At 44.4% G+C, this 26,364-nt stretch overlaps 6 protein-coding genes across 6 annotated transcripts; 3 read left to right on the top strand and 3 right to left on the bottom strand.

Annotated features, from left to right (window-relative positions):
• Nucleotides 1–5,572: 5,572 nt before the first annotated feature.
• On the top strand, nucleotides 5,573–6,057 carry H6S33_002366 (uncharacterized protein; the record flags this gene model as incomplete). Its single annotated transcript, XM_044833746.1, has 3 exons — nucleotides 5,573–5,584; nucleotides 5,635–5,757; nucleotides 5,821–6,057. 3 exons carry the CDS (start codon nucleotides 5,573–5,575, stop codon nucleotides 6,055–6,057), a joined length of 372 nt encoding a protein of 123 aa, XP_044693509.1.
• Nucleotides 6,058–8,596: 2,539 nt separating this feature from the next.
• H6S33_002365 (uncharacterized protein) lies at nucleotides 8,597–9,823 on the top strand (the record flags this gene model as incomplete). The annotated part of the gene is made up of 1 exon (XM_044833745.1): nucleotides 8,597–9,823. The coding sequence occupies one exon, from the start codon at nucleotides 8,597–8,599 to the stop codon at nucleotides 9,821–9,823; it is 1,227 nt and encodes a 408-aa protein (XP_044693508.1).
• Nucleotides 9,824–9,897: 74 nt separating this feature from the next.
• H6S33_002364 (uncharacterized protein) lies at nucleotides 9,898–13,380 on the top strand (the record flags this gene model as incomplete). Its single annotated transcript, XM_044833744.1, has 1 exon — nucleotides 9,898–13,380. One exon carries the CDS (start codon nucleotides 9,898–9,900, stop codon nucleotides 13,378–13,380), a length of 3,483 nt encoding a protein of 1,160 aa, XP_044693507.1.
• Nucleotides 13,381–15,594: 2,214 nt separating this feature from the next.
• On the bottom strand, nucleotides 15,595–16,032 carry H6S33_002363 (uncharacterized protein; the record flags this gene model as incomplete). The annotated part of the gene is made up of 1 exon (XM_044833743.1): nucleotides 15,595–16,032. One exon carries the CDS (start codon nucleotides 16,030–16,032, stop codon nucleotides 15,595–15,597), a length of 438 nt encoding a protein of 145 aa, XP_044693506.1.
• A 4,492-nt stretch (nucleotides 16,033–20,524) lies between these two features.
• On the bottom strand, nucleotides 20,525–21,566 carry H6S33_002362 (uncharacterized protein; the record flags this gene model as incomplete). The annotated part of the gene is made up of 2 exons (XM_044833742.1): nucleotides 20,525–21,090; nucleotides 21,152–21,566. 2 exons carry the CDS (start codon nucleotides 21,564–21,566, stop codon nucleotides 20,525–20,527), a joined length of 981 nt encoding a protein of 326 aa, XP_044693505.1.
• A 128-nt stretch (nucleotides 21,567–21,694) lies between these two features.
• Nucleotides 21,695–22,258, bottom strand: H6S33_002361 (uncharacterized protein; the record flags this gene model as incomplete). Its single annotated transcript, XM_044833740.1, has 2 exons — nucleotides 21,695–21,894; nucleotides 21,958–22,258. The coding sequence occupies 2 exons, from the start codon at nucleotides 22,256–22,258 to the stop codon at nucleotides 21,695–21,697; spliced, it is 501 nt and encodes a 166-aa protein (XP_044693504.1).
• Nucleotides 22,259–26,364: the final 4,106 nt, after the last annotated feature.

Below are 26,364 nucleotides of genomic sequence, written 5' to 3'. Positions count from 1 at the left end.
AAGAGCTGGTCATCAGGCTGTTGAGGTCGTCACCCGAGACACAGATGATGATCGAGCAACACCCCTTCTGGGCAAGGGCATTGGTAGGCGAGACTCTCGCTAGTGCTATACCGATGGAGTACCAGGACTTCGTCGACGTCTTCTCTAAGGAGGGAGCCGATCGACTACCTGATCACTCTGAATGGGACCATACCATTCCCCTTATGGAAGGAAAGCAGCCTCCATGGGGACCGATTTATGCGCTCTCCCCAGTGGAACAAAAGGCACTCCGGGAGTCCTTAGACGAAATGCTAGCCTCTGGCAAAATAGCCCCCTCCACCAGTCCGGCAGCAGCACCGATCCTGTTCGTGAAGAAAGCCAATGGAAAACTGAGGTTATGCGTAGATTTTCGTGTCTTAAATGCTATCACAGTCAAGAATCGCTACCCCCTTCCCCTCATGACAGAGTTGGCCGATTCGACGAAAGGAGCAGAGTTCTTCACCAAGATAGACCTGAAAAATGGCTATAACTTGATTAGGATTGCTGCTGGCGAGGAATGGAAAACAGCTTTCAGAACGAAGTACGGCCACTTCGAATATAGGGTAATGCCTTTTGGCTTAACCAATGCACCGGCGTCGTTCCAGGTCATGGTCAATACCATATTCAAGGATCTTCTAGATCAAGGCGCAGTAGTCTACTTGGATGATATTCTAATATATTCAAAGACTAAGGAAGAGCATACGACTCCTGTGAGGAAGATATTGGAGCGACTGCAACAAAACCATCTATACGGGAACCTCGAGAAAACGGAATGGTACAAACAGGAGGTAGAATTCCTGGGATTTGTACTATCAGGGAAAGGGAACCAGGTCTCGCCTAAAAAGATGAAGGCAATCACGGAATGGTTACCACCCACCAAGGTCAAGGAACTACAATGTTTCCTCGGATTCGCCAACTTCCTACGACGGTTCATCCACAGGTACTCCGAAGTTTGCCGACCAATGACCGAGCTCTTGAAGAAAGGTTCCGTATGGCGATGGAGCAGTGAACAACAAAGCGCTTTCGACGAACTCAAGGAGAGGTTTACGTCTGCTTTAATACTACGACACTATGACGAACACCGTGAAGCGATCATAGAAACTGACACGAGTGACTGGGCTGAGGCCGCGGTACTCTCTCAGGTGTTCGAGGACGGTATTCTACACCCGGTAGCTTACCACTCTCGCAAGTTCAACGAGGCAGAGGTAAACTACGAGATCTATGACAAGGAGATGCTCGCTATAGTTTCTGCTCTCTTGACTTGGAGACATTGGCTGGAAGGAACGGATATTCCTATCCAGATACATTCGGATCATCAGAACCTACAGTATTTCACAACGACCAAGAAGTTGTCGAGAAGACAAGCCAGATGGGCCGAAAAGATAGCACCTTTTCGCTTCAGGATCCATTACCGCCCAGGCGAAAAGAACGGCAAGCCAGATGCACTCACAAGGCGCCCAGAGTTCGCTATGGAAGGGGGAGTAATGCGTGAACAACCCGTAAAACAGTTGCTCAGCGCAGAACAATTTGCCAGGAAATCACGGACCAGCGTAGAAACTGGCCCTGAAATCATTGGCAACCCCGAAGAAGGATGGACTCCGTTGGATCAGTGGTACGACATACCAGGTACTGAGCTGCCTCAGCCACTATAAGACTGGTATGAACAGGACAGACAATGGGTTCGGAGAGTGTTCCGGGATGAACCTCTCCCTGATGCAAACCTTGAAGTCTTCGGGACGGAGGAAGCTGATGCCGTAATAACGGAGCTTGCCACTGAATGGACCCCGGGATCGAATGAGGCCACCCACGATGGTCTTTGGGTAGTGCCGGGATATGCGGTCAGACAAGTCATTGAGGATCATCATGACAGACCCGTAGCGGGGCATCTAGGAAGGGATAAAACCCTCGAGTTGATCGATAGGAACTACTGGTGGCCAGGAATGTCCACGGATGTAGCCAACTTCGTCAAGACTTGGGATGTATGCCAGAGAGCCAAGCAACGTCGGAGACACTTGTCACTCCCTCAACCCCTAGAGTTAGCCACCACACCTTGGACTGATATCTCAATGGATTTCGTAGTAGAAATGCCAAAGGAGAAATCAGGGTTCCGTAACGTATTGGTAGTTGTGGACCGTTTTACGAAAATGGCTCACTTCATTCCAATGACGGGAATCAACGCGGAACAGACCGCTAACGCCTTTGTCAAGGACATTTGGCGCTTTCACGGACTTCCTAGGAGCATTGTCTCTGATAGGGGAACACAGTTCGTATCGGCATTCTGGGCTGCGGTCACAGAACGACTAGGGATTCGTAGAAGACTCTCGACCTCGTTCCACCCACAGACGGATGGACAAACAGAAAAGACCAACCAGCACCTCGAATCCTACATCCGGGCCTACACCGCCGGAACAGGAAAGAAATGGAAGGACCTACTACCGATTTGCGAGTATGAATATAATAATGCGAAACACTCGTCGACAGGACAATCGCCGTTCTACTGTAACTATGGTTTCCACCCACAAACAGATTGGCCAACGGATGCGAAAATCGGACAGCTGGATGCCAAGGGAAGCACCTACCTGGAAGACCTTCTCCTAGCCCATGAGTCAGCGAGAGATACGCTGCAGAAGACCTTTGACAGGATGGCGTCAAGGCCAGGGCCAGCAGTTCAGCGGTTCACGATCGGTCAAAAGGTTTTGCTGGATACTCGGAACCTCGGCGGTTACAATAAATGGTCGGATAAGTTTACAGGCCCTTTCGAGGTTGCCGCGGCTGTGGAAAATAGGGCTTATAGATTGAATCTTCCGGTAGAATGGAAGGTTCATGACGTATTCCACGAGATGTTGCTAAGACCTTATCGAGAGGATCCCAACCCGGGCAGGCAACAAAACACACGAAAACGACTCGCAACACCCGACCCTCAAGAGGCACTCTCAGATGAGAACTTCAAACCAACCAAGAATACTCGGCCCTATACACGGAGTCAAGGGCCAGTCATCGCCTCGAGTCGGCCTCCGAAACGACAACGGACTAGGGAAGACTAGCTCGATACCTTTCCTACTCTATGACTTTTCCCACAGGGTTTTTATCATAGAGAGGTTTTAACGGTCGAGGGCGACGTCTAGGAAGGGGGAGTAGTGTTACAGGAAAACACGAACACTGCTCCCAAGTTAAGGAACAAGGATAATACGAGTGATGGGTTGTGATGCGAGTATGGTCGGGTAACGAGGGAATAAGCATAGAAAGGTACCGAGGGATTGTGGGGGCACCGGGTGCAACCACACTAGTATTAGGCTGTTGTGAGGGCACGCTTACTATTGGGTGTCTCACCCGGAACGGAATAGAAGCGGGGCTTATGGCTGCAGGCCATTCTACTTAGGGAAGTAGCTCTAGGACAATAGCATGATACAGCTCGGTTACCGGCAATTGCGGGGTTTATGGTTACGTGTCAGAATTGGAATGGAGGAACGGAACTATGCGGGGGCGCTTTTCTACTGGGGTTATCTTCGGGTTGATTATCTTATTCTATTATCGTTATCTCTTTAGTATTAGAAAGCGGGCCTTGGCATAGGTTCCAATATGTATAAATAGGGAGGATTCTGCCTCGTCTTAGTGGCATCATCAGTCACTCAGCGAGCGGAATCCGGTTTACAATATTACAAGTTTAAAAGCTACAGAATTACCGCTTAGCATTGGCATTTCCCCAAACATTAGTATTCCGGAGGATACTCACGATGTTTTTGAGAACACTGGCGACATTCCTACGAGCCAATTGACTCAGACGTCTGTGGTCCCTAATTTCAGCAGTTCAAATGTGCTGTCAGTGCAGGTTCAGAGAATTGAGAAGCAGTATAGCGTGTTAATCGGGGAGAATACTCTTCTATATTAGCTCTTTCCACCTGCAGCAAGACTTCGGTACTGGTAGTGAGTATGTGGGTAACTGCAAGTCGCTGAGTAGGGTGTAGAGTAGCCCTTGATGAGGTCGTTATTAAATAGGTGAGTGGCCCCAAAGGGATTAAGAGTGCTCTGGAACTATAATTGAGAACAATAGGTCAGGAGTTTGCACTCCCATGTCCGTTCCCAATTGATGCACAAGGTGAAAGGGTACCTGTCAGATTCTAGACCTACTGACTATGCTTCTTGGCTCCGGAAATTATCGATACATTGTATTTTAAATACTTCGATGGGGTAAGAATGCGAGGGGTTACAGATCCCGAATTTCTAGAACGGATATCCCTACCCTTATTGGCCTGATACCGATGGTGATCTGGCATGGCATTCTGGTATAGTTAACAGGGAGTTATTTGAAGCCTGATAATTTTAAGTCGCAGAATGATCTGATGCCCTCATTGATAAGGCGAGTGCTTTGGAGGCAATGGCGGATGCTCCCAGGGCAATACAGGATTGCCGAGCTGACATTCAAACTCGAGTGGAAACGTTCAACAGGATGATCAACACTTGGAAGGGAAGAAGTAAACAGAACTAGGAGCCAACCTTGAAGGTAATCAAAGATGCACTTTGAGAAAAGGTATGATACTTCTAGCTGCCAGTAATACGAGTGGTATTCTAAATACTAACCCTAACATAAACGAGATTAAAAGGGGGTAACTATTGAGGTGATACCGGAGGAGGGTTTAGCGACTACGATGAAGCGCTGGCTGCGGATCTCGATGTATCCCGAGATTCTCAGAGTACACTAACGAGTACTCCAGGAGGTCATGTTGGTTCCGACAACACCCAGGACGAAGTGATTAATGCCCAACGTCGCGGCATTGATACTGAAGAGGAGGGGGAGGAGGAAGAAAAGGAGATGAAATTACCTGTAATGGGAGAATAAGAGAGGGGGGGTGGGGCAGGATTTGTAGAACAATCGCGAGTTCTGAGGAAAATAGTGAGGGATTTGTTCTTTTCCGTATATTGTATTAGGTTAGTTAGGGTGTTGAATAGCGTATTGTTTTAGTATTAGGCGGAGAATCACGGTGTTGAATACATCAATTCTAAAAGTGCAGTCGCGAGTGCTCTAGAGGCAGTAGAGATCGTCGTGCGAGTGATGTTTTGGTCATCTTATGGGGGAATTGTGAATACAAGAGGCCAGTATGGTGGCAAGGTGTATTCCTGGAGAGAATGAGGCACCGAAATGTAGGAATCGGTACATCGGGTGTGACCCAGGTTTCAAAGGACCTGATCCGGCAAAGTCAGGAGGGGTCAGGGCAATTATTCTATCTGAGGGCCTACTGGCGGAGTCAGGAGTGCTCCAGGAGCAGTCAGGATACACAAGTGAGCAACTGGCATTCTCTGGGGACCTGACTGATGTCCAGGTTGTGCTCGACGCTAGTATTAGGTGTCGGGGCATGTTGGGCATACTAGTGTGCACTGGGGCGGACTAGCGTGCGATGGGGCAGACAATTGTACACCAGAACTCAACAGGAGTGCTTGCCGTATCTATAGAGAGGTAGTTTACCTACCGAGCACCCTGGGCACCCTGAGCGCCTTGGGCATCTGGCGAAGGCTGCAGGTTTGCTGATGTTATTCGTAGTTCATCTTTCTACCGTTGATGTTTATCGCGGTGAGTGTCAATACAATAGTGGTTTCATAGGCTTTTCTGACAAGCGATAGGGACTCTTTGTGATAAATGTAAACGCCTTTAGCGATAACCCACCATGGCAATGGTATCCGATTATTGCGGGCGCTTTCTCAGCTCTTGTCATCATTACTTCGATATTATTCATATTCCTTCCAGTATGGCATCACTACATAAGGGGATTAGCGGGATAGTTTGGATGAAGAACTGTCATCATCCAGTTTGTGAAACTGATGAAGAAGATTGACAAAAGCCTAGCTTCAACATTCTTGAACGATATCTCAGAACCTCCAGCCACCGGTAATACGCAAGCTGATGCGCAGGTCCCTATGGAACGGAAGCCATCTGACGAGGCGGATAAGGGAACATCGGTCTATGTGAGACTCCGGGAAATAAGGCAGAATCACGAAAACGATCCGGAGAGTATTGTACATTCTACTAGAGGGAAAGGAGCTTAGATTCATATGCTGATGCGGCGATATAACTGCCATTCGATTCATCGCAGGTAATGGTTGGGAGGGGGGGAGGCGATATATGAGGCGTAGTCAGAGACTCGAAAACTTTGGATGAGGAACTCGTAAGGTGGAAGGAGGAAATTGATAGGTGGGGATGGGGATACGGTGAGCAATTGATCCAATTTCGCTCATTGGTAGAGCGATATATTTGGACGTGTTTGTGTCGTATATAGACAATTTATGAATATTTCGAGGGCGAAGGTTTGGAAAAAATGAAGATGAAAGCTACAATATTAATGCGTTTATGTGCTGATTGTGCCTAATTTCCTATTCGGTCTTTCTCAACGTCCGTATCAGGACTGTTGATCTTGATGCTGTAAGACTTTTGGATATGCATAGTTGCAAAACCTTTAATTAGTATTTAAATTCGGGAAAGAAAAATTGCTAAACGTGAGGTTAACTAGAACTAGAAGAACGTGGAGACTTCTCTACTAGTGATAGGGACAAGGTGAGGCAACTCGAGACTTCGTGTTGAGATCAAATCTCGAGACTTAATCTCGAGATGAAGCAATAATTGCAAAGGCAGCGGCGAGACAAGACCGGAAAGACTTCCACTTAGTCTAAAGAGCTCTCACAAGACACAAACTGAGTTTTACCTCGGAGCTTTCATTAAAATAGCTTGAAAGCTCAGCTAATTGATCAAGTTAAAAGAAAAGTCAGAATTAGTTTCAGATAACCCTAACCCTGACGACTTATTATTATGAGCTCGTGTACTGACCTTTTCCGTACAAATTCTCAGGACTCCGTGAGACCACCAGACCACAAGCAAGATCAGACATCCCCCCAAGAGTGGCAGTATCTGGCCATCACAATCCCAATCTGAACGAGGCTACCATCAATTCAGTCATGTCTCGTGCCCGTCACTATCCTGTATCCGCTGTTTGCGCGACTAAATTATAAAACCACAGTGTATACTACTATCGGTATGGCTATTGAGTGGGCATACGTTTGTCCCTTCATTTATGTACCAAGAGTGACGAGTCTAAGAGTGTTATGAGACAAGTTAATGTGTTTTCTGTAGGGGATGGAGTAAAATAATTTGCAAAGGTTTTTATTTGGCCGTTGACGGGAGAGTTTGATTGAAGGTGTCGATGCTCTCTGGCCCCGCTGTCCGCCTTTCTGGTCTGGAAACTGTACATAAGGCTCTACCAATGTTATCGCGATCCCAACTAATACCGCACGATACTAGCATCAGTACCCCTACCATAACCAATCAACTTTCCCTGCACCTATGTGATTATGAAATATCACTCGTACCAACTCACCGCCCATCATCGATTATCACTCGGTAAAACCTCCCTATATATGAACCGCTTTCGTAACCATGGGGCGACCCAGAAGCACAACTCCACTATTCACAACATACAAAGCTGCAGAGTCGACAGTTTTGCTAGAGATAGCTCGACCCCGAAACTTCACTATTGACACTTCAACCTACCTGAGGCGGACCCTCGACCTTGACTTTTACCGGTGAGATTTTACCAAGATTCTACTTTGCTGTTTTTTTTTGTTTTATTTTATTTTCATTTTCATTCTAGTTTTGGTATTTCAGATGTTACCATAGCCGCAAGGCTGTATGCAATTGATGAATTAAACAATAATAAAAAAAAAAGAATCCAGTAGGTGAAATAATGTATTATGACTTGGCCGGCGTCAACCCTCCACCACAAACACGACCCACCTTTAGAGACCTCGGCCACCGTACCGTATATATTGAAACTTTACCATGTATAGCTTAGATTGAATCTAAAAAGAACCTTTGCACGGAATATGGGCCCAGGAGATCTACGGTCAATACATATGATCAAATGCTTTACGATCGAGGTCGGGAAATGTCTCAGGGAAATGTGCTTTTCTTTTGCGTTGGTAATGTGTAGGGATCAATACCCAGTCAATGTCCTTTTGTTCCTGCCGACGTCTTCGTGTAGGGAAATGAATCAACAAACGTATCAGGAAAGCTAGTTGTCGGTAAAGTTGTAGTTAGGGAAAGATGATTCATTTCCATCCCATTAATTTCATCATTGTAACGGCAATTAGGTATTTCTGGCTAGGTGATAAACTGGAACGAGGGAAGGAGGTATTGTGCAGTGGAATTAGGATTTGTAATGGGGATTTCTATTATGTTCTTTTGGTTTCTGTTACGCGAAGGTATTAGTCATTGTTGGATTATGGATGGATATATAAGGGGGCGTTGTCTTGTATTTTTGTTTGTTTTCCTTCTTCTCTTCTTTCCTTACGCAACCTCTGTATTTATCCCACGAATATTATTCTTTGTCCGCACTACGTCATAGGGCTCCAACCGGTTTATTATACCAGGCAGAGCCACCCCATAGTCCATAGCCAAAGTATACCTTTACGTCTACGTCCACGTCTACGTTACTGCCTAGGTTGTATTCCTTGGCATCACAGTTTATCGCCTACAGTCCCCGTGATACGTAGGTTGCGTGCTCTATCGCCAACCAATACAACACCATAGTTTACAATGTCGGAACATGCATCTATTGATTATCAACAACTCAGCGATAGTCTCCAAGCCCTTTTTCAAGCGCATCCACAGGTCGATGATATTGTTGGAACTGAAGCCTATGCACTTCTCCAACAATGCCAACATGGTCTTGCTCAATACGCAACGGATTTACAAGAGGTAGAAGCGGAGGCCGAGAGGGCGAGGAGAAGGTTTGAGCAAGATCTTGTTGCTGCCCGAGCTCAACAGGCTCCTGTTGAGGCTGTCGCCCCTGTGCAAGCACCCAACGAAGACAATGTTCCACCTGCACCCCCAGTACCACCCGTTACAGATACTACCTATCGGTCGGAGAAGCTTCCAGACCCTGAGGTATTCAAGGGGGATCGTGATCGAGAAAGGTTACACCTGTTTAAGCAACAAATGAAGATTAAGCTATTGGGAAATGCCGATCGCTATCCTACACTACAGTCTAAACTATCCTATGCATTCAGCAGATTGGAAGGCATTGCCGCCAATCAGTTTTTACAATATGTTGGCGAAGAAGGTATTGCTTTACCCTCTATGCTACGATTTTATGAGGTTTTGGATACTGCTTTCGGAGATCCCGATCGGATGCGTACGGCTAGGAGGAATCTTAGGAACATCCGTCAACGAAATCGAACGTTCGCCGATTATTTCGCTGAGTTTCAACGGTATGCTGCTGAATCGGGTATGGATGAAGTCTCTCGGATTGAGGCTTTGATGGAAGGAATTAATGGGGAACTGGACGAATCGATGATACACCATGAGACTCCTGCAACGGTAAATGCTTGTGCGACACTTCTGCAACGGTTGGATAATCGTCGCCGAGCGGCCGAAGCTAAGCGAGGAAGTAAAAAACCTTGGACTACTACTACTCCGGCCCCTCGTCCTTCACCAGCAAGTCCTGTTTCTGCTCCCCGCGCTGCCGCCCCAGTCGCCAATGTACCTGTTACTGAAAGTCATCCCTCATCCCGCCCGGGAGGTGATGTACCAATGGATCTATCTGGAGGGCGTCGTCGCCCCTCCCCTACCGAAAGAAATGCCCGCTTAGTTGAGGGCCGATGTTTTTATTGCGGAGGTGTTGGACATATGGTTAGGGATTGCCCCCAAGCGAGGGCAACTGGAAATCAACCAAGAAGGCCTGTGATGAGAGGAGCAGCGTTGACAGTGGAAGAGAATGATGGAAGCGATAACGAGTCGGCAAAAGATTTGTCCCTGCACTAAGTGGCTTAGCCCAGGGACCGTTTAAGGATTTTTCTAGGATGTGTATTTCTGGTTTTTCGGTATCAGAGGAGGAAATGGATGGAAATCAACTTGTAGTAACTTGTTCGATTTCACAGAATAAAAATTCTTTTATACCTACCTACGCCCTTATTGATACCGGAGCATCAGGATATGCTTTTATTGATGAATCTTTTGCACGCCACAACAACCTTACAATGACCCTTCTCAAAATACCCCGCCATGTAGACGTTATAGATGGAAGGCCTATTAAATCAGGAAAAATTACCCATATTGTCGATGTCTCACTAGACATTCATGGTCATCGGGAAATTGCGCCATGTTTTGTAACGAAGTTAGGACATTATCCGATTGTGATGGGGATACCCTGGATGCGACGACATGATGTTACGATTCGACCAAAAGAAAATCTACTTGTTTTTGATTCTCAAAGCTGTTGTCGATGCTGTTCACTCAATGGAACTGCAGTTATTGTTCATGGCATCTCGATTCCTTTACCGGAATACCATACGGTCATCGTTTCAGCAACTGAAAAATCTACGATCAACATTGAACAATTAGTACCGAAAGAATTTCACCATCGTCTCCATATGTTTAAAGAATACGATGCTTCAATTCTTCCACCACATCGACCGTCCCATGACATCGAGATAATACTGGAAGAAGGTAAAAAACCACCATATGGACCTATATATGGATTGTCTCAAATTGAGTTGAAAGCACTACGGGAATACCTTGACGAAAATTTACCTAAAGGATTTATTCGAGCCAGTGAATCACCGGCGGGAGCACCTATATTGTTCGTAAAGAAAAACGATGGAACTCTTCGACTTTGTGTTGACTATCGAGGTCTAAATGCGATCACAATAAAAAATCGATACCCGTTACCATTGTTAAAGGAAACCCTAGCTAAGTTGTCAAGAGCAAAATACTATACAAAGTTGGATTTACGTTGGGGATATAATCAAATCAGGATAGCGGAGGGGGATGAATGGAAAACAGCATTCCGCACTCGATATGGACATTTCGAATATACGGTAATGCCGTTTGGATTAGCTAATGCTCCTGCCACATTTCAACATTGGATTAACGATATTCTACGTCCCCACCTCGATCAATTCGTAACAGCATACTTAGACGATATCCTTATCTATTCCGAAACCCTATCAGAACATAAAGAACATATTCAAAAGGTTCTAAAGGTACTTGATGAGAATCATGTTCACCTTAAACCTGAAAAATGTGAATTTATGGTTCAAGAAACAAAATACCTTGGTCTAATTCTTACTCCGAATGGGAATAGAATGGACCCAAAGAAAGTCGTTGATGTTTTAGAATGGACCACACCGACAAACCTCCGTGATGTTCAAGTATTTCTGGGATTTGCAAATTTCTATCGACGATTTATTCTAGGATATTCGAAAATTGTTGCTCCGCTTACAGCTTTGACAAAGAAAAACGTTAAATTTGAATGGACGGATGAAAGGGAGGAAGCATTTCAAACTTTAAAAAAGATGTTTACAACAGCACCGATACTAGCTCATTTCAACCCGGATCGAAAAATTGTGATAGAAACCGATGCATCCGACTATGTTTCAGCAGGAATCCTATCTCAACGAGATAACGAAGGAATCCTACATCCAGTCGCTTTCTTTTCCAAGAAACATTCTCCTGCAGAATGTAACTACGAAATCTATGATAAAGAACTTTTAGCAATTATACGATGTTTCGAAGAATGGCGACATCACCTGGAGGGAGCTCAATTTTCAATTGAAGTTCTTAGCGACCATCGGAATCTTGAATATTTTATGACAACAAAATTGTTAAATCGTCGACAAGCCCGTTGGTCTGAATTTCTTTCACGCTTCGATTTCGTTATACAATTTCGGCCAGGAAAGCAAGGAACAAAACCAGATGCATTGACTAGGAGGTCAGGTGACCTACCTAAAGAGGGGGATGAACGATTGACGCATCAGAGTCAAGTGATTCTGAAGCGAAAAAATTTGGATACTAAGCTAAGTTTGTTCGCGGGTTCTTTGTCAAATGAATCCGCCGAAGGAACGTCCACTGTAGAGGAGTTATTTTCGAAAGCTTATCAAGTAGATAGTTTTCCAAATAAGGTCCTCAATATGCTTCGGAATGGCATACGCCACTCAAACAAAATCTCGCTTGCCGAATGTACGGAAGATAACAACGGTCGGCTGCTTTATCGAGGCATGCTATATGTACCGGATGACGATGACCTTCGACTAAGGCTTTTAAAAGAATACCATGATAAACCATCTGCAGGACATCCGGGTAGAGCGAAGACTCTGGAGCTTCTAAGCCGAGAATATTATTGGCCACAGATGCGGAAGTTCGTCGATCAGTATATTAGGAATTGCAATATGTGCACCCGTAGTAAGGCATCACACAATGCACCTTATGGAGTACTTCGCCCCATGCCAATTCCCGATGGACCCTGGACAGACGTCTCGATGGATTTTGTGACTGATCTTCCTGAGAGTGATGGGTATAATGCGATTTTGGTCGTGGTGGACAGACTAACCAAAATGCGGCATCTAATACCAACGACCAAAGAGGCAGATTCAAAGGAAGTAGCGAAGCTATATATCGATTATGTTTGGAAGCTGCATGGACTACCAGATACTATTGTATCTGATCGAGGAACACAGTTCGTTGCAGAATTCTGGAAGTCGCTTTGTAATCGGTTGGAAATATCACCAAAATTCTCTACTGCATTTCACCCCCAAACAGATGGACAAACGGAAAGAATCAATGCCGTAATGGAACAGTACCTCCGAAGTTATGTTTCCTACCAACAAGATGATTGGGCTCGAATGCTACCAATGGCCGAATTTGCGACAAACAACCATGCTTCCGAAACAACAAAGGTCTCCCCGTTCTATGCCAATTCGGGAAGAAATCCAAGAATGACTTTTGGCCCTTTGGAACATGGTCGAACAACGGCTGAGGATCAAGCGAACCGTATTGCAAGAGAAATGAAGGATGTAGTAGATTTCCTAAGAGAAGAAATGTTTCGAGCGCAAAGGATACAAGAAGAATCAGCCAACAGAAATCGAACTCCAGCTCCTCGGTACCATTTAGGAGATAAAGTTTTCCTATCGACTCGTCATATTCTAACCAAACGACCTTCCAAGAAATTCGACTGGAAACGTATTGGACCTTATAGTGTTAAGCGCATTGTTAATCCCTACGCTTACGAGTTGGAACTTCCCCGGTCAATGAAAATTCACCCAGTATTTCATGTTTCACTACTGTCACCTGATGCGAATGATCCTTTACCGGGACAACAACAGTTACCACCACCTCCGGTTGAGATCGAAGGAGAAGAAGAATGGGAAGTCGAAAATATTTTGGATTCGAGGAAACAAAGAGGAAGGTTTGAGTATTTGGTACGATATAGAGGATATGATGAAGCCTCCTGGCAACCACTATCGGACCTTGAGCATTCACCTGATATTGTCAAACGATTCCATGAGCGTTATCCAGGGAAGCTTAAGCCTACCAGGAGGTAGGCCTTAGAGGGGGGCGTGGTCTGTAACGGCAATTAGGTATTTCTGGCTAGGTGATAAACTGGAACGAGGGAAGGAGGTATTGTGCAGTGGAATTAGGATTTGTAATGGGGATTTCTATTATGTTCTTTTGGTTTCTGTTACGCGAAGGTATTAGTCATTGTTGGATTATGGATGGATATATAAGGGGGCGTTGTCTTGTATTTTTGTTTGTTTTCCTTCTTCTCTTCTTTCCTTACGCAACCTCTGTATTTATCCCACGAATATTATTCTTTGTCCGCACTACGTCATAGGGCTCCAACCGGTTTATTATACCAGGCAGAGCCACCCCATAGTCCATAGCCAAAGTATACCTTTACGTCTACGTCCACGTCTACGTTACTGCCTAGGTTGTATTCCTTGGCATCACAGTTTATCGCCTACAGTCCCCGTGATAATCATTGTCCCTAGTTTAAGGGATGGGTAAACGGATCATAAAGACATTGTGGAGGCGCGTGAGGTGGAAATAGATTGGATAATATATATTGGATGACTTCCCGTAGGCGTTTAGAGGCGGTTGGGGTGGTATTTCGAGCAATAAAGGTTAGAAAGCAACTTTTCTGATTTTCAAAATCTAAAGACTTGAACAGAGAGAAAGGGGGAGTGGAGTGGTCCGTTCAGGTTTCTAAACACCAAAAAACACGTAAGCTCCAGCTGAGGGTTGGTTGCAACAACTAAAAACCGCAGGTTTCTACGGGAAGGCGTTCTCATCCAGATTGAAAATCTAGCTCCTGAATCTCTTCTAAATTACTTCTCTGGCCCGGAAAATCATCCATTATGGTTGTGAGGAGTGACGATGTATGTCTGGCATTGAACATACATATATAGCTCATGGCCGTAGAGTAACTACATGTACTTACTCCTGTAGCTACTACACTATCATTTATGCCGGCGGTGGTAATCTTAATTAATTATCGGTCGATCTATTTGACAAAATTGGAATGTAAAAGAAATAGAAAAAGGATAATGAAGGGATTGAGAAGGGACTCGAAACCTCTTTTTGTAGTAGGCACAATTAATGGATGGAAATGCGTCCGGAACATGCATCGTTTGTGAATTCGACACTGCAGGGGCCTTTGACTTTAAGCATATGAACAAGCACCAGATTACCGGCCATTATTTGTGTGCGCGATGCGACCACTGACTCATCTCCCGAGAGTGGTAGAGATTGGCATTCCAGAGAAGGAGAATAAGCAAAGCCTCTGAGTAGGAGACAAAGTACCTTGATGAATATATTCATGTCTTCCAAGAGAAAAACCAGGAAACAATTATATAAGGAAACAATTACATCAAGAGAAAGAGCTGGACGTAAGAATGCATGTACATTTTTAATCCAACAAAATCTCCAAAGCATCCATGCTGGTGTAACAGTTAAATAACATGTGGTCCTGAACTATAACAAAAATGAAGCGTACCTACCCAAACCTCTGGTTTACATACAAACACTCCGCAATTTCGAGAATTCTATTCTCTGTAGTATCTATCACCCACACTCTTCCATGAGGAACAAGCTTTTTGTGTGTCGCAAGGGAATGAAACTTGGCCACATGGGTGTTGTGATACACTTTGTTCATTGAAAGACTATCGATTATAGACCCTAGGTATAAGATGTTGTGCTTCGAATACAAGGCGAATGCCCTGAAATCTTGGAGCACTCCGTAACTAAGAGCTGGAATGATGCCGTTCTTGTTGACAAGGGAGAAAGTCATGGTATTTGTCTTCTGTCGCATTTGCTCGTTAAGGGAGGCCGCTGGCTCGAACCCATAACATTCGATTTTCCTTCCAGGAACCGTCTTCCTGTTGGTCAAGAAACTACCATTGGGGGCTGGCTTCACAAGGAGGGGAGCTACAAGACCAACGACCCCCCCTCCAAGTGAATGTTCTAACACTAGCAACTTGTGTTCTGGGTTCACCACTAGTGCCTCCATCAGCTGTGAAAGCGGTAATGGAAAATCGACTACCCCTTGAGCAGCTTCTCACATCCCCCCATGTACCTGAAAGGTTTGGCCCCACAGGTCAAGGTCGGTATAAAGGAACCGAACAATCCTTCAGTGTGGCCTCCAGAGTTCCGGTCCCTTCAATGCCAAAATCACTGACTTCTCACGGTCATCCACAGCCTTAAAGTGCTTCAGCAATGCTTTCCCGCGGACTACCTTCTGGTTGATGTATGGCTGTACCTTATCCCGCGGAATACCCATTGTCTGCTATGAATTCTTCGTCCGTCTTGATTAAGGGGGTGTTTGTCCCGTAGGCAGCGTGGGCATACTTCATGTAATGCTCGAAACGCTTCGAAATAGGACTGTCCTCAACACGAGAGATATTCCGTGTATTGTATACCGGCTTTTTGCTCATCTCTCGCATGATGGAAATCACTGACAGAGCAATATTGATATCGGCGAACATGAGCTCCCCAGAGAACTCCTGGTATACCATCTTTGCGATTTCGAGGATAGAATCTCTTATGTGGGGCGGAAGGAATTGTGCAAGTGTTTTTGCAGCAACTTTCTGTGCTAAGGGATCATTTACAACGGTATCAACAGCACCTGTCACTATGGTGGCACCACCGCAACCCAAAGATAGGACTTGGCGTGTAGCCATATGGGTTGTGGAAAACATTGCTGAACAAAGTGGAAATATTCGATAATTATCGGTTGTGACTTGCTTCCGAGGCGGCACTGTGAGGGTGACAGATGATGTTGTGGAAGAATTCTGATGTGGTATTGACTGGAAATATATATAGCGTAGAGATAGTGGTTTAATAAAGTTATGGAGTCTAACGATCTACTGTCAGGATCTCCCTGCCAGCGAGTTCATTGCCTAGCGAGCGCCGTGCCCAATCTCCAAACCAATACCTCTTAGCTGCGGCTTTAGTGGCCGAGTTCTGCGTGTGAAGGACTTCAAACCTGGTAGGTGGTGAGCACATTTGGTAGAGAATGAAGGTGTCATACATACTTCATACCGGATCAAGATTCGTAAGCACATTATTACCTTCTGGAGCCAATTATCATGAAAACAGAGAAGCTTGATGAGACGTGCTCAGAGTATGGTGCAGCGCAGTAACACAAACTTGGCAGTGACGTGATCATAGCACATGGCATCAATTGAACTGATTTCACTCCCCACGATTGCCACAATCGATGTCCCAACACAGCCAGCTGAAACTCACTGTGTTCGTGTAATAGTAGCAGTTCACTCAATGTGACATAACGTAACGTTCTGGTACGCGGGTTTGCTTATTCACATGTTGCTTTTAATGACGCTACATACGTATTACGCTGCAGGTCAATGCATCGGGAAGTAATTTTCTTTGTGTTTAACTCATTAATTGCATTCAACACTTCGCAGTTCGAAGAGTAGCATTCACATAGTTGTGGAGAGACTATCCCTTGGACGGATGAAACTCTCAAATTCGCTGCTCCCCTTATTCAGTTGATACTAGCTCTATCTCTTAACTCGTGCATTTTTTTGATTGTCTGTATTACGATTACCGTACACAAAAAGCAAGAAAATTACCTGATTTGGTGCATGCACGGTCCAGGTTGCGAATTTGAGAGTTTTATCCGTCCCAGGGATAGCTAGTGATTCGAAAACGTCGGATAACTTCGTTGCAAGTACGTCTAAGTGGAACCAATTCCGAGTGAATGGATTTAAGGGCGGAGTAGTTTGATTGATAATGCTCTACGCTAGACTAGTAATTCTTGATTCCCTGTTCTTGTTTCCGTATTAAGTATATACCGCAAAATCTCAGAATCAAACTGGATTTGAACATTGGGCTCCAGATTGGTTAAATGTTTTTTGAGCCTCGATCCGACGAATCTAAGACGTAACTTTGGTCGTATTGACAAATAAGCAAGTGGTATACCAGCTCAGTCCGATTCGTTATTCCTGAGATTCTAGACTGTGGTACATTTAGGAGCGAAATTTATATTTGAGGACGGTGCAATTTGGTGCCAAAGCGTACAGGAAAACACTATCCCCCGTTGATCTGTATAGAGTATGGTTCAATCATGCAGGCGCAGTCCAGCGTAAAATCAGCCATACGATTTTCTTCGATGCCGATCATGTAATATCACTGGGTGCATTTGCTTATGGTAGGTACTGCGCGTTTACTTTTTTCCTTTTTCTTTCTGGTTTAATTCATGTAGATACTGCGCGTCATTTAGTAATTTGAATGAACTGGTGCATCGCAAAATCTGAGAAGTTTCGTTACAATACTGAAGGGTTATCCTACACTGAAACCTGCATAATCGGTGCCACTAGTTAGCCTCACCCCGGCCCTAGTCAAATAAAACGATATATTGTCAATTCATGACAGAGCGTTAATGTGAAGAGTAACCCGTGGTATATAAATGTATATCCCGCAGAGCAGGAGAGATGAGCGGGAGTACGCGAAGTCGGTGTAAATCCCCTTTTTAATTCTTCTCTCATGAGCTTTCTTTATCAACCTACCTCTTGGATTTGCCGGGAAGTATTCTAGTGAAAAAGGCAAGCAGCCATGCAGCAGCGTGAACGCCAAAAGCTTGCCATCTGCTGTAACGGAGCCATTTCAACTGTTTGGTGTATGAGTACACACAGGGCCCGGTTACATGCTGAGAGTTATTGTTAGAAGCCAGTTGCACGGTGATATGCAAGTACCGGCAGTGTGGTTAGCTACTAGCTGTTAGAGTAACTACATTCCGGGCGCTAGGAAGGGGATCTATTCATGGAAGCAATGACTGACGAGTCTATTCCTCGCCAGTGACTAGAAGACCGGCCAGAGTGAAGCTCTGATTGCCCGGTGATCGTCTGTATCCTCGGTGCATTGTAAGTCCGCCGAAGTGCAGGGACTATGCTAGGGAAGTCTACAATCAGCGAAAGTTCTATAGCAATGATTAAGCTTACACCTGAGTGGCAGCTCATTCATGCAGGCCCTCGGTTGTGTGGCAACCAAGGCTGCAGGTGTTACAAAGGCTTTGACTAAAAGGTGGTTGCCTTGAGTATCGGAAACACCTGCTGACGCTTAGAGAAAAGTGGGGTAGCGGTGGTATTGCTTCCGGCACCGACGAAAGGCTCACCCGGAACTTTAGTAAGGAGTTAGGAGCAGAGAATAGAGGCCTTCGGAGTATAAGTACTCAGGTTCATTCTCGCCCTTTAGTCCTGTTCTCTCGAGTCTTCATCAGAAAGAAACTAGGTTCTTATCGGTAGCAGAGCCCTTAAAGATTATTGAGTTCTAGCGATAGTATCTTTGAATAATCTGCAACCTGATTGTCTATCTCCCATGGCCGTCTCTATTCTATCTCATTTTATTCCTCTTAGAAAAGACCCCCGTTACATCTGCGGGGGAAGGATTCACTAATTGTACAGGTGTTCAATATATATCACCTGCTTGATTTGATTCGCCCACATAACTATGCTGGTAAACGTATGATACAATTCGATATTTTGAATAGTATTTTGAACATATATGCCGATCAGCTGATCAGAGGAGCCATAAAGCTTCATGAGAGAATGGTTCAAACATAGACATATCACTGGAGATCAATCTCCGCTTCGTATTTAGGAAGTTTGGCGAGATTTCATGTATACATACTCCACTCAAGTGCAGCTCAATGTAACCTTAATCGCGCAAATAGTGTAAAAAGTATCTTGAAATCAATACAGAATTAGACGTTTTTAGTCGCTTGCAACATTATTTGCACATACAAATTTATCATATGTGGGTGCATCTTGGCGCATTTTTGTATGTGTAAATAATGAAAGTTGCAATCGAGTAAAAGCCTCTATTGGGTGGAGAATACCGAGACGAGGTATTGGTTCCGTACATATTATAACCTGCGATTCACTCTCTTGTAATAGAGAGGTTTTGCTGCGGCCGACACCGGGGTTTTCGCATAGTGAGACAATAATCCTCACATCTTCAAAACGGTAACCAATATCGATAGACCAGCAATGTGTGAGCAGGGTGTAGAGGGGGATGTTATTGTATTACTTTCTACTACAGTAGCGAGTGTTGCTGGAGTTCTTTGCCTACACCTTTACACTCGTGGTCATGATCAGGATGTTTCAGAGTACCGGGAACCATTGGAAATCCCGATTGGTATCCCGTTTGACCTAGACCTTTTGAGTGAAGACTACTGTTTAGCTTTTTTCCGGTAAGCATGTACTCAGGCTGGTCCGATTCAATTCCCACATAACAATGTCAAACAGATTTACTCATTACAATATTCATCATATGTTGCGGTTCTTCAGGTTGGAGCAAATGAACTTGAGGGTGAAATATACATGCACTCTAGAAACAGCAATGTATCTTGTTCTCTACAGACTCTCCGGACCCTGCCGGTATAAGGAAATAATGTATCTTTTCCAAAGGTCCCACTCCTGGCTGTCAGTTGTTTTTAACGACACCATTACATACCTACTCAATCGGGATTTGAATAGAATGGGTTGGGATCAACAGCGACTTACACTTGAAATAATTCGCAGATACGCCAATGTAATTCAACAAATGGCGGGACTCGGAGTAGGAAATTATTGGCATTTATTGATGGTACTATGTGAGCAATATGTCACCCTACGGAAAATCAGAGATTTTATTATTCTACATACAAAAAATGTCATTCAATCAAATTTCAAGCAGCAACGATCCCCGATGGTATTATCAGTCATTTTACGGGACCTTGGCCAGGAAGTCGTGGTGATTGGAACATGTATATAGAATCAGGATTACAACAACATTTACGAGAACTCCATATTGGTCAAAGAGCAGAGGACTGCTGTTATTTATATGGAGACCCTGCATATTCACTTTCATATGGCGTTAAGAGAGCCTACAGAGCTCTCCCCCATCGACCACTGAATCCAGTATTACAAGAGCTTAACGCACTAATGTCAGGTTTTCAGGTTAGTGTTGAGCATAGTTTTGGAAAAGTTTTGACATTATGGGGTTTTAACGGATAAAAAAGTAATGTCAAAATAGGTCTTTCCCCTGTCGCAGCATACTTTACTGTATCTGTTTTACTTGCAAATGTACATAGCTGTATATGCGGTAATCAAACAAGCCAACGATTTGATTGTCAACCACCGATATTGGAAGAGTATTTGGGTTAAAGATATTTATTTGTATATATTTCTAAAGTTTTTTGAGCTCATCAAGTTTCCCTAAAATATGAGAGAGGAAATCCGTACTCCGTGCTTCCTCCACCAATCTGTCTTCATTCCTTTGTCGCTCTATTGTTATCCTATCCTCTTCTCTTTCCCTTGCCAACTGCTCCCGTAATTCCTGGAACTTCCTATCAATCCGTTCATTCTGCTGAACTTGTGGTTGTCTAGAAGCCACAAGCTCACGAACAGCTGTAACCATACCGGAACCCAAACTCTCCACCGCACCAACAACAGCCAGTGTATCAGCAGAACGCTCACTACTTATCACAGGTCTCCTATTCTTTCTCATTTTTCTAACCTCTTTCGCAACAGTCTCATCACTTTCCTCCCTATCAGAATCTAATTCCCCGTCCCTGTTCCTTTTTTCACCTAAGCGGACCAACACATTGCGACGATGAACTGCGGCTTCCTCTGTTTCTTTAGCCAAAGCTGAATTTCCTTTAGCAGTGTCCGATACCATTCTCTCCAATTGGTCCTCATGTGCAATCCAAGCATCAATTTTTTGCGTCAGTTCATTTTCCCGTTGAACGGTACCTAAAAGATCAATTTATTAACTACTGACGATCCAAAAATCATAGGTATGAGATTAACCTACCACTTTCCCTTTCCTGCATACGCACTTCAGCTCTTCTTCGTGCGACTATCAAACTAACTGTCTTTTGCGGGTCCTTGAGCTTTACACCACCCGACTCCTGTTCCAACAGTTCAGAAATCAAGAGCCAAAAAGCACTCTTCTTTCCCTGTACATGCTTCACCTGGTAGTCAACATATAAGTGCATGAGCACTACCTTTTCACCCTCAGTAATTGTACAGCGTGGTCTCCTACTACTACTTTGAGTGTTGACAATCACTGGGGACTGATGGTGTTGCGGAGAACAGCTTGATACTGTGATTGATTCCCCGGTTTCAATACTCAAGTTTTGATTTATATCATCAACAGAGAGAGCTGCATAGGCAGAGCCAAAGACGCGCTGCACTGACTGTTGTAAGGGAGTAAGGTTCTGTTCCATATTGTTTCTCTTTGTCCGTCAGCTATGATGGTGATCGCGTTGTTGTTGTCTTTTTGGTTGCGACCATGAACGCGATTTATATGCAGTTAATGCTACTCAATTGACTATCAAAACCACTACTAGTACATTTAGTTATTTGAATCCCATTCTACTATTTTCTCCTCAAGCAATTTGTTTAACTTTTCCTCCGAAAACTCTCCCAAACGCTTCAAACTTCTCTCAATTTTCAGCTTTATTGCAAATTTAGCTGAAGCTCGCTTAGCTTTCTCTGTATTCCTAGATCTCCATCCCGCAGAACTAATTCTCTCTTGATGCTTTTTTTTCTCCACTTTTTGGTTGCCAGTTAGCAGATATAGCAGATATTAGTAATAGATATAGAGAGAGTACATACCCGAGGCCTTCTGATCCCTTATTTTCTTAAGTGCATCATGAACTTCTTGATGTTTTGGATCTTTGGTAGCAAAATGGAGGAGAGGTTGCCAAACAGCTATATGAGAATCAGGCCGGTGACTGAAGTCTTTAAAACATGCTGGGCATTCCTTGAACTTTGTACAGTTATCCCTCCATTTCTCATAAGGGTTTTGATTTTGAACTGGAAGTGGGACTGAGGATTTCAAAGGCTTCTTCCTGATTCTGCCTATAGCTGTATAGCTATAAGGGGCAGCCTGTGTATTTGGCTTTGGGGTCGGCATTGTGAGGTTGAGTTGAGATGAGTGAGTGAAAGCAAACATGAGCCACATACAAAAGTGGCGAACACCAACATGATTCGCGACAACAGCGCGACCACCAGTACCCCAACGCGACCAGGAGCACCCCAGCGTGACCAAACCAAAACGGTTTTTGGGTGCTCAGTGCAGGCTTCGGCGCATAAGCGGATACAGGCGCGCAAAATTTCTCTCATTCTCGACCTCATAGACAACTTACTTACAGCATGCAAACGTACTCGATATCGGACGGCCACAGCAAAACCTCTCTAATAGCACATTTCACAAAACATTTACCTCGCGTTTTCTTACTTGCAACTGTACATATGATGTCTCGTTTCTTGATCCCCAAGCCTGGAATAATTCTTAGGAACTCCGCTTCATTAAGGATCGAAGTTAGCTGGTAGAAACAGAATCTGCTTCAAAGTCGCTGTAATTACAAGTTGCGCAGTTGCATACTCACGGTGTGCATATGCGAAAAATGCGCATCAATTGGCAGGCGGTTTCCTTCAAGTAATACGTGTTAGAGAAGTTTTGCACTCTCCGGCCAGATATGAGGTGCTGCCCTCAAGCTGGATGTTCAATGCATGAACATATAAAGAGTAGTTTCGCTTCTTCTGTTTTTCCTCTACCGAGCTAACGGTGCGCGGAGACCACCGACATCAGCCGTGCGCAGTGAATTTCCTGGCCGATGGTTGGGCAAATGTACCTACGTATGAACGCGCGTCTTGATGCTTGGTATCTTTATTCACCATTTCTAGCTAGTACCTAGCATGTGCTTTTATTGTTTAATTCCATAAAGTGCAGCGATTTACAGGCATTTGACGAATACACCCATTTGGTGAATTTGTATGTAGCAACCAGCCAGCAACCAGTCAAACTGCGAGTTTGACTAAGATATCCTGATTCTTATTGGCCGTAACCTTTGTTCGTCAAATGGGTGTATTCGTCAAATGTCTGTGTATCGCTGTACCCCTCTGTCTAGATCTTTGGGTATGCTCGGGGCAGTCCACAAGCACCTGAATATGCAACCTGCAAGTAGGTCTCGACCGGGGGTAAGGACTGGGGTTGCTATTGGGTAGGTCTGACTTGGCGGGTATGGGGAATATCAAGAATAGAGTATCAACGGTTCGAAGGTTTGAATAGTTTGAGGAGTAGTAGATTAATAAAATATACAACTAGAAAACTAAAATTGCAAAGAGTATCTACCATCTAGTATGACCCCCGCCAGCCTCAATCACTGCTGCAATACGTTTGCCATACTATCTACATATTCTAGTATCTCATCCTCTGTGAGAGCATTCCACTCTGCTGTTATCGATTCCCTCATTCCTTGTACTCCTATAAGACAAGGGTCTATTTGATTTATCCTGTTCTTCAAAAGATTCCATACATTTTCTATAGGGTTTAAGTCAAGTGAACATGCGGGCCAGACAAGAGAAGGCATGTTGTAATAGTCGCGTTGAGTCCGTGTTAAACTGACTCTATGAGCAGAGACATTGTCTTCCATCACCTAGACAGTATGATCTGGATGGACTTGATTTTCCCAATACCAAAAGGGCCACAGGACGTGTTGTAGGACATTCTCAATATAGGTTACTGCTGAAATTGTACCCTAATTGTCGCGATCCCAAAGGACAAGAGGTGCTTTTTTCCCGCCAATAATTCTGCCCCAAATCATGACTGAATTCTACTTTTTGAAAGTAGACGCGATACATGATTCAAGGTAATCTTCACCAGGGCGACGCGTAATCCATACATTACCGCGTGCATCACCTGACCAAATGTATGACTCATCCATCTAAATAATGCGTCACCAATCGTGAACAGTCCAGTGGCGATGAGCTTCAGCAAAGGCCAGACACCTCTCTTTGTGTACACTCTTCAAAAAGACCTTTTTGCGTGCAATTCTTCGATGATAACCCTCGCGTTCAAAGGCGCGTCGTAATGTCTTTTCCGTAGCCGATATTATATAAATCTCGGCAATCTCATTGTATCGTTTTTAGCGATGCTCGGCATCAAGAGTAGCTGTAGTTACTAGCTGACGGCGGAGTGGTGTAGTAATTTTAAGAGGTCGTCCCTTCTTCTTTCTTGGAGTAACAGGACCATTGCAAATATTCCAAACAATGCCGATTCTCACTTGTTGATTGTCTGCTATCTTTTGCAAGGTCTAGCCTGCCTCGTTACGCAAACACTGGATGTAACAACGCTTCTTGTAGGAGCACTCAGCGGTTTTGACCGTGACCATGATTGATTGTTTGCAGGGATAAGAAATAGAGTAGGATATCGCTATGGTACAAGAACTCAACCTACGGATTACATTTTTATTAGCCCCTATTGATACGATACTTGTTGTCCCCTCCTCCAATAGTAACCCCAGTCATTATCCCCCAGCCGAGACCTGCTTGCAGGTTGCATTTTCAGGTTCTTATTACCTGCCCCAAGTAGACACAGCCTAACCCTTTAGCTCTACAGCATATGCATCTGTTCAATTCCGTGGGTTCAATCACTTCAAAGCTGAAACAATCACAGCTTGTGAGTATCTTAACTGCAAAATTTCAAGGAATTCAATTGGTCCTTGCAGGTCTTAGATATAGATGATCATAAAGAAACAAGAATTTGAGTAGTGGATATATATATGGCCATGCGCCAGAAACTAGTACTCTAAAGGAAATATATATGTGAGGCGTATATCTACCTCTTAGTCAATCATTCTAGTAGACAGCCCTGCAAGTACAGAGATAACCAAACTGGGGATTTTCTACTGTACTCATCCCCAAATATTGTTTGATGATGTCTGGAGCAGATAGTTAATAGTCATGCGCAGCTGCACAGTACTAGAAAGTAGGCTGTTGGACCTTGAGAGATCTAGAGCGCTTCAAGTGTTTACACCAACCAAATAATTAATTGGCTGTAGATTGCAGAAGTGATCCATTGCCCTACATACGCCCCCAAACTATCTGTAATAATTGCTTATGATGCTGTAATTAGCTATAATGTACGAGTCTTAGATATGCTCTAGCTATATTGATGCATATACATATCCATACAGATGAATTACTTAGGCCCTCAGCTCACTCGACTCTTATATTGGATACATATATATACGCGGGGTCATGCATCCTCTCAAGCAATCGAGAACCCCTTCTCAACTCCGCCAAAACTTGATGAAGTGCGGGGATCCTCTTTAAACAAGAGACATTTCGCATGATGGCTTGGTTAGCCTTTATCAACCTCAACCACTGGGCCTTCTCTTCACTGACGAAACCCACCCTCACTGGGGGTCCTTTCATACAGGGTCCCGTCGGATATCGAGCTCGAAGGTCACCTTCCAAATACCACCAGCACCTGCTCCTCCTTCTCCTCTTCCTCCAAGCCATCATTTCTAGGCCGGCAAACCTCTTTTACCCCCACCATCTGCCCTTCAAGGGGATGTGCGGTTGGTGGCATACCATAGTCACTATAGCTGGGGTTTTTGGGATACTAGTACTTTTTTTTCTTTGGTCATGCTATTTTCCTTTATGTTATCTTTATTTTTCTCCTTTTTTCTTAGGCGGGGGTTTCCTTAGTCATCAACCTTGTAAGAGGAGTGCGGTTGGTAGCATACCATAGTTACTATAACTGGGGGACTGGCATTGGGGATAGGTCTTTACGCCATAGTTTATACTGCATGCGATGGTTGTACCTAGAAACAATTCAAATGACTTCTTTCATGGATCGATTAGTGGATATACGGGGTTATGCAGAGTCGGATTAGTCAGAAAGGTTCTATTGGGTTCTATCGGATTCTGTCCATCGTTAATGTATGAGTCATGTTGGATTTGTCATCGCTGGGATTTCCTTGAGTATATTAAGGGGGGTTTTGTTTGTATTTCTCGTTCTTCTTCTTCTTTTTTCTTTACGCAACGTCTTCTGTACCTACGCTGCCTATTGCTATACAATATTATATTCCTCTTCTTTCTTTAAGAAGACCACCGCCTCGCCCTCTCCTTGTCCCGTCGAACCTTACCAACGCTAGCGTTCCGTAGTACCCCTATTGCGAGTTCCCATACCGTCCCCTATTACCCTCTTCGTACCCTGCGGAATACTCGCTA

The sequence above is a fragment of the Morchella sextelata genome, assembly GCF_020137385.1.
Source record: "Morchella sextelata strain SCLS chromosome Unknown scls_12, whole genome shotgun sequence".
Classification (NCBI taxonomy): Eukaryota; Fungi; Ascomycota; class Pezizomycetes; order Pezizales; family Morchellaceae; genus Morchella; species Morchella sextelata.
The sequence above is the reverse complement of the archived record's forward strand: the minus strand, read 5'-3'. Positions and strand labels throughout refer to the sequence as shown.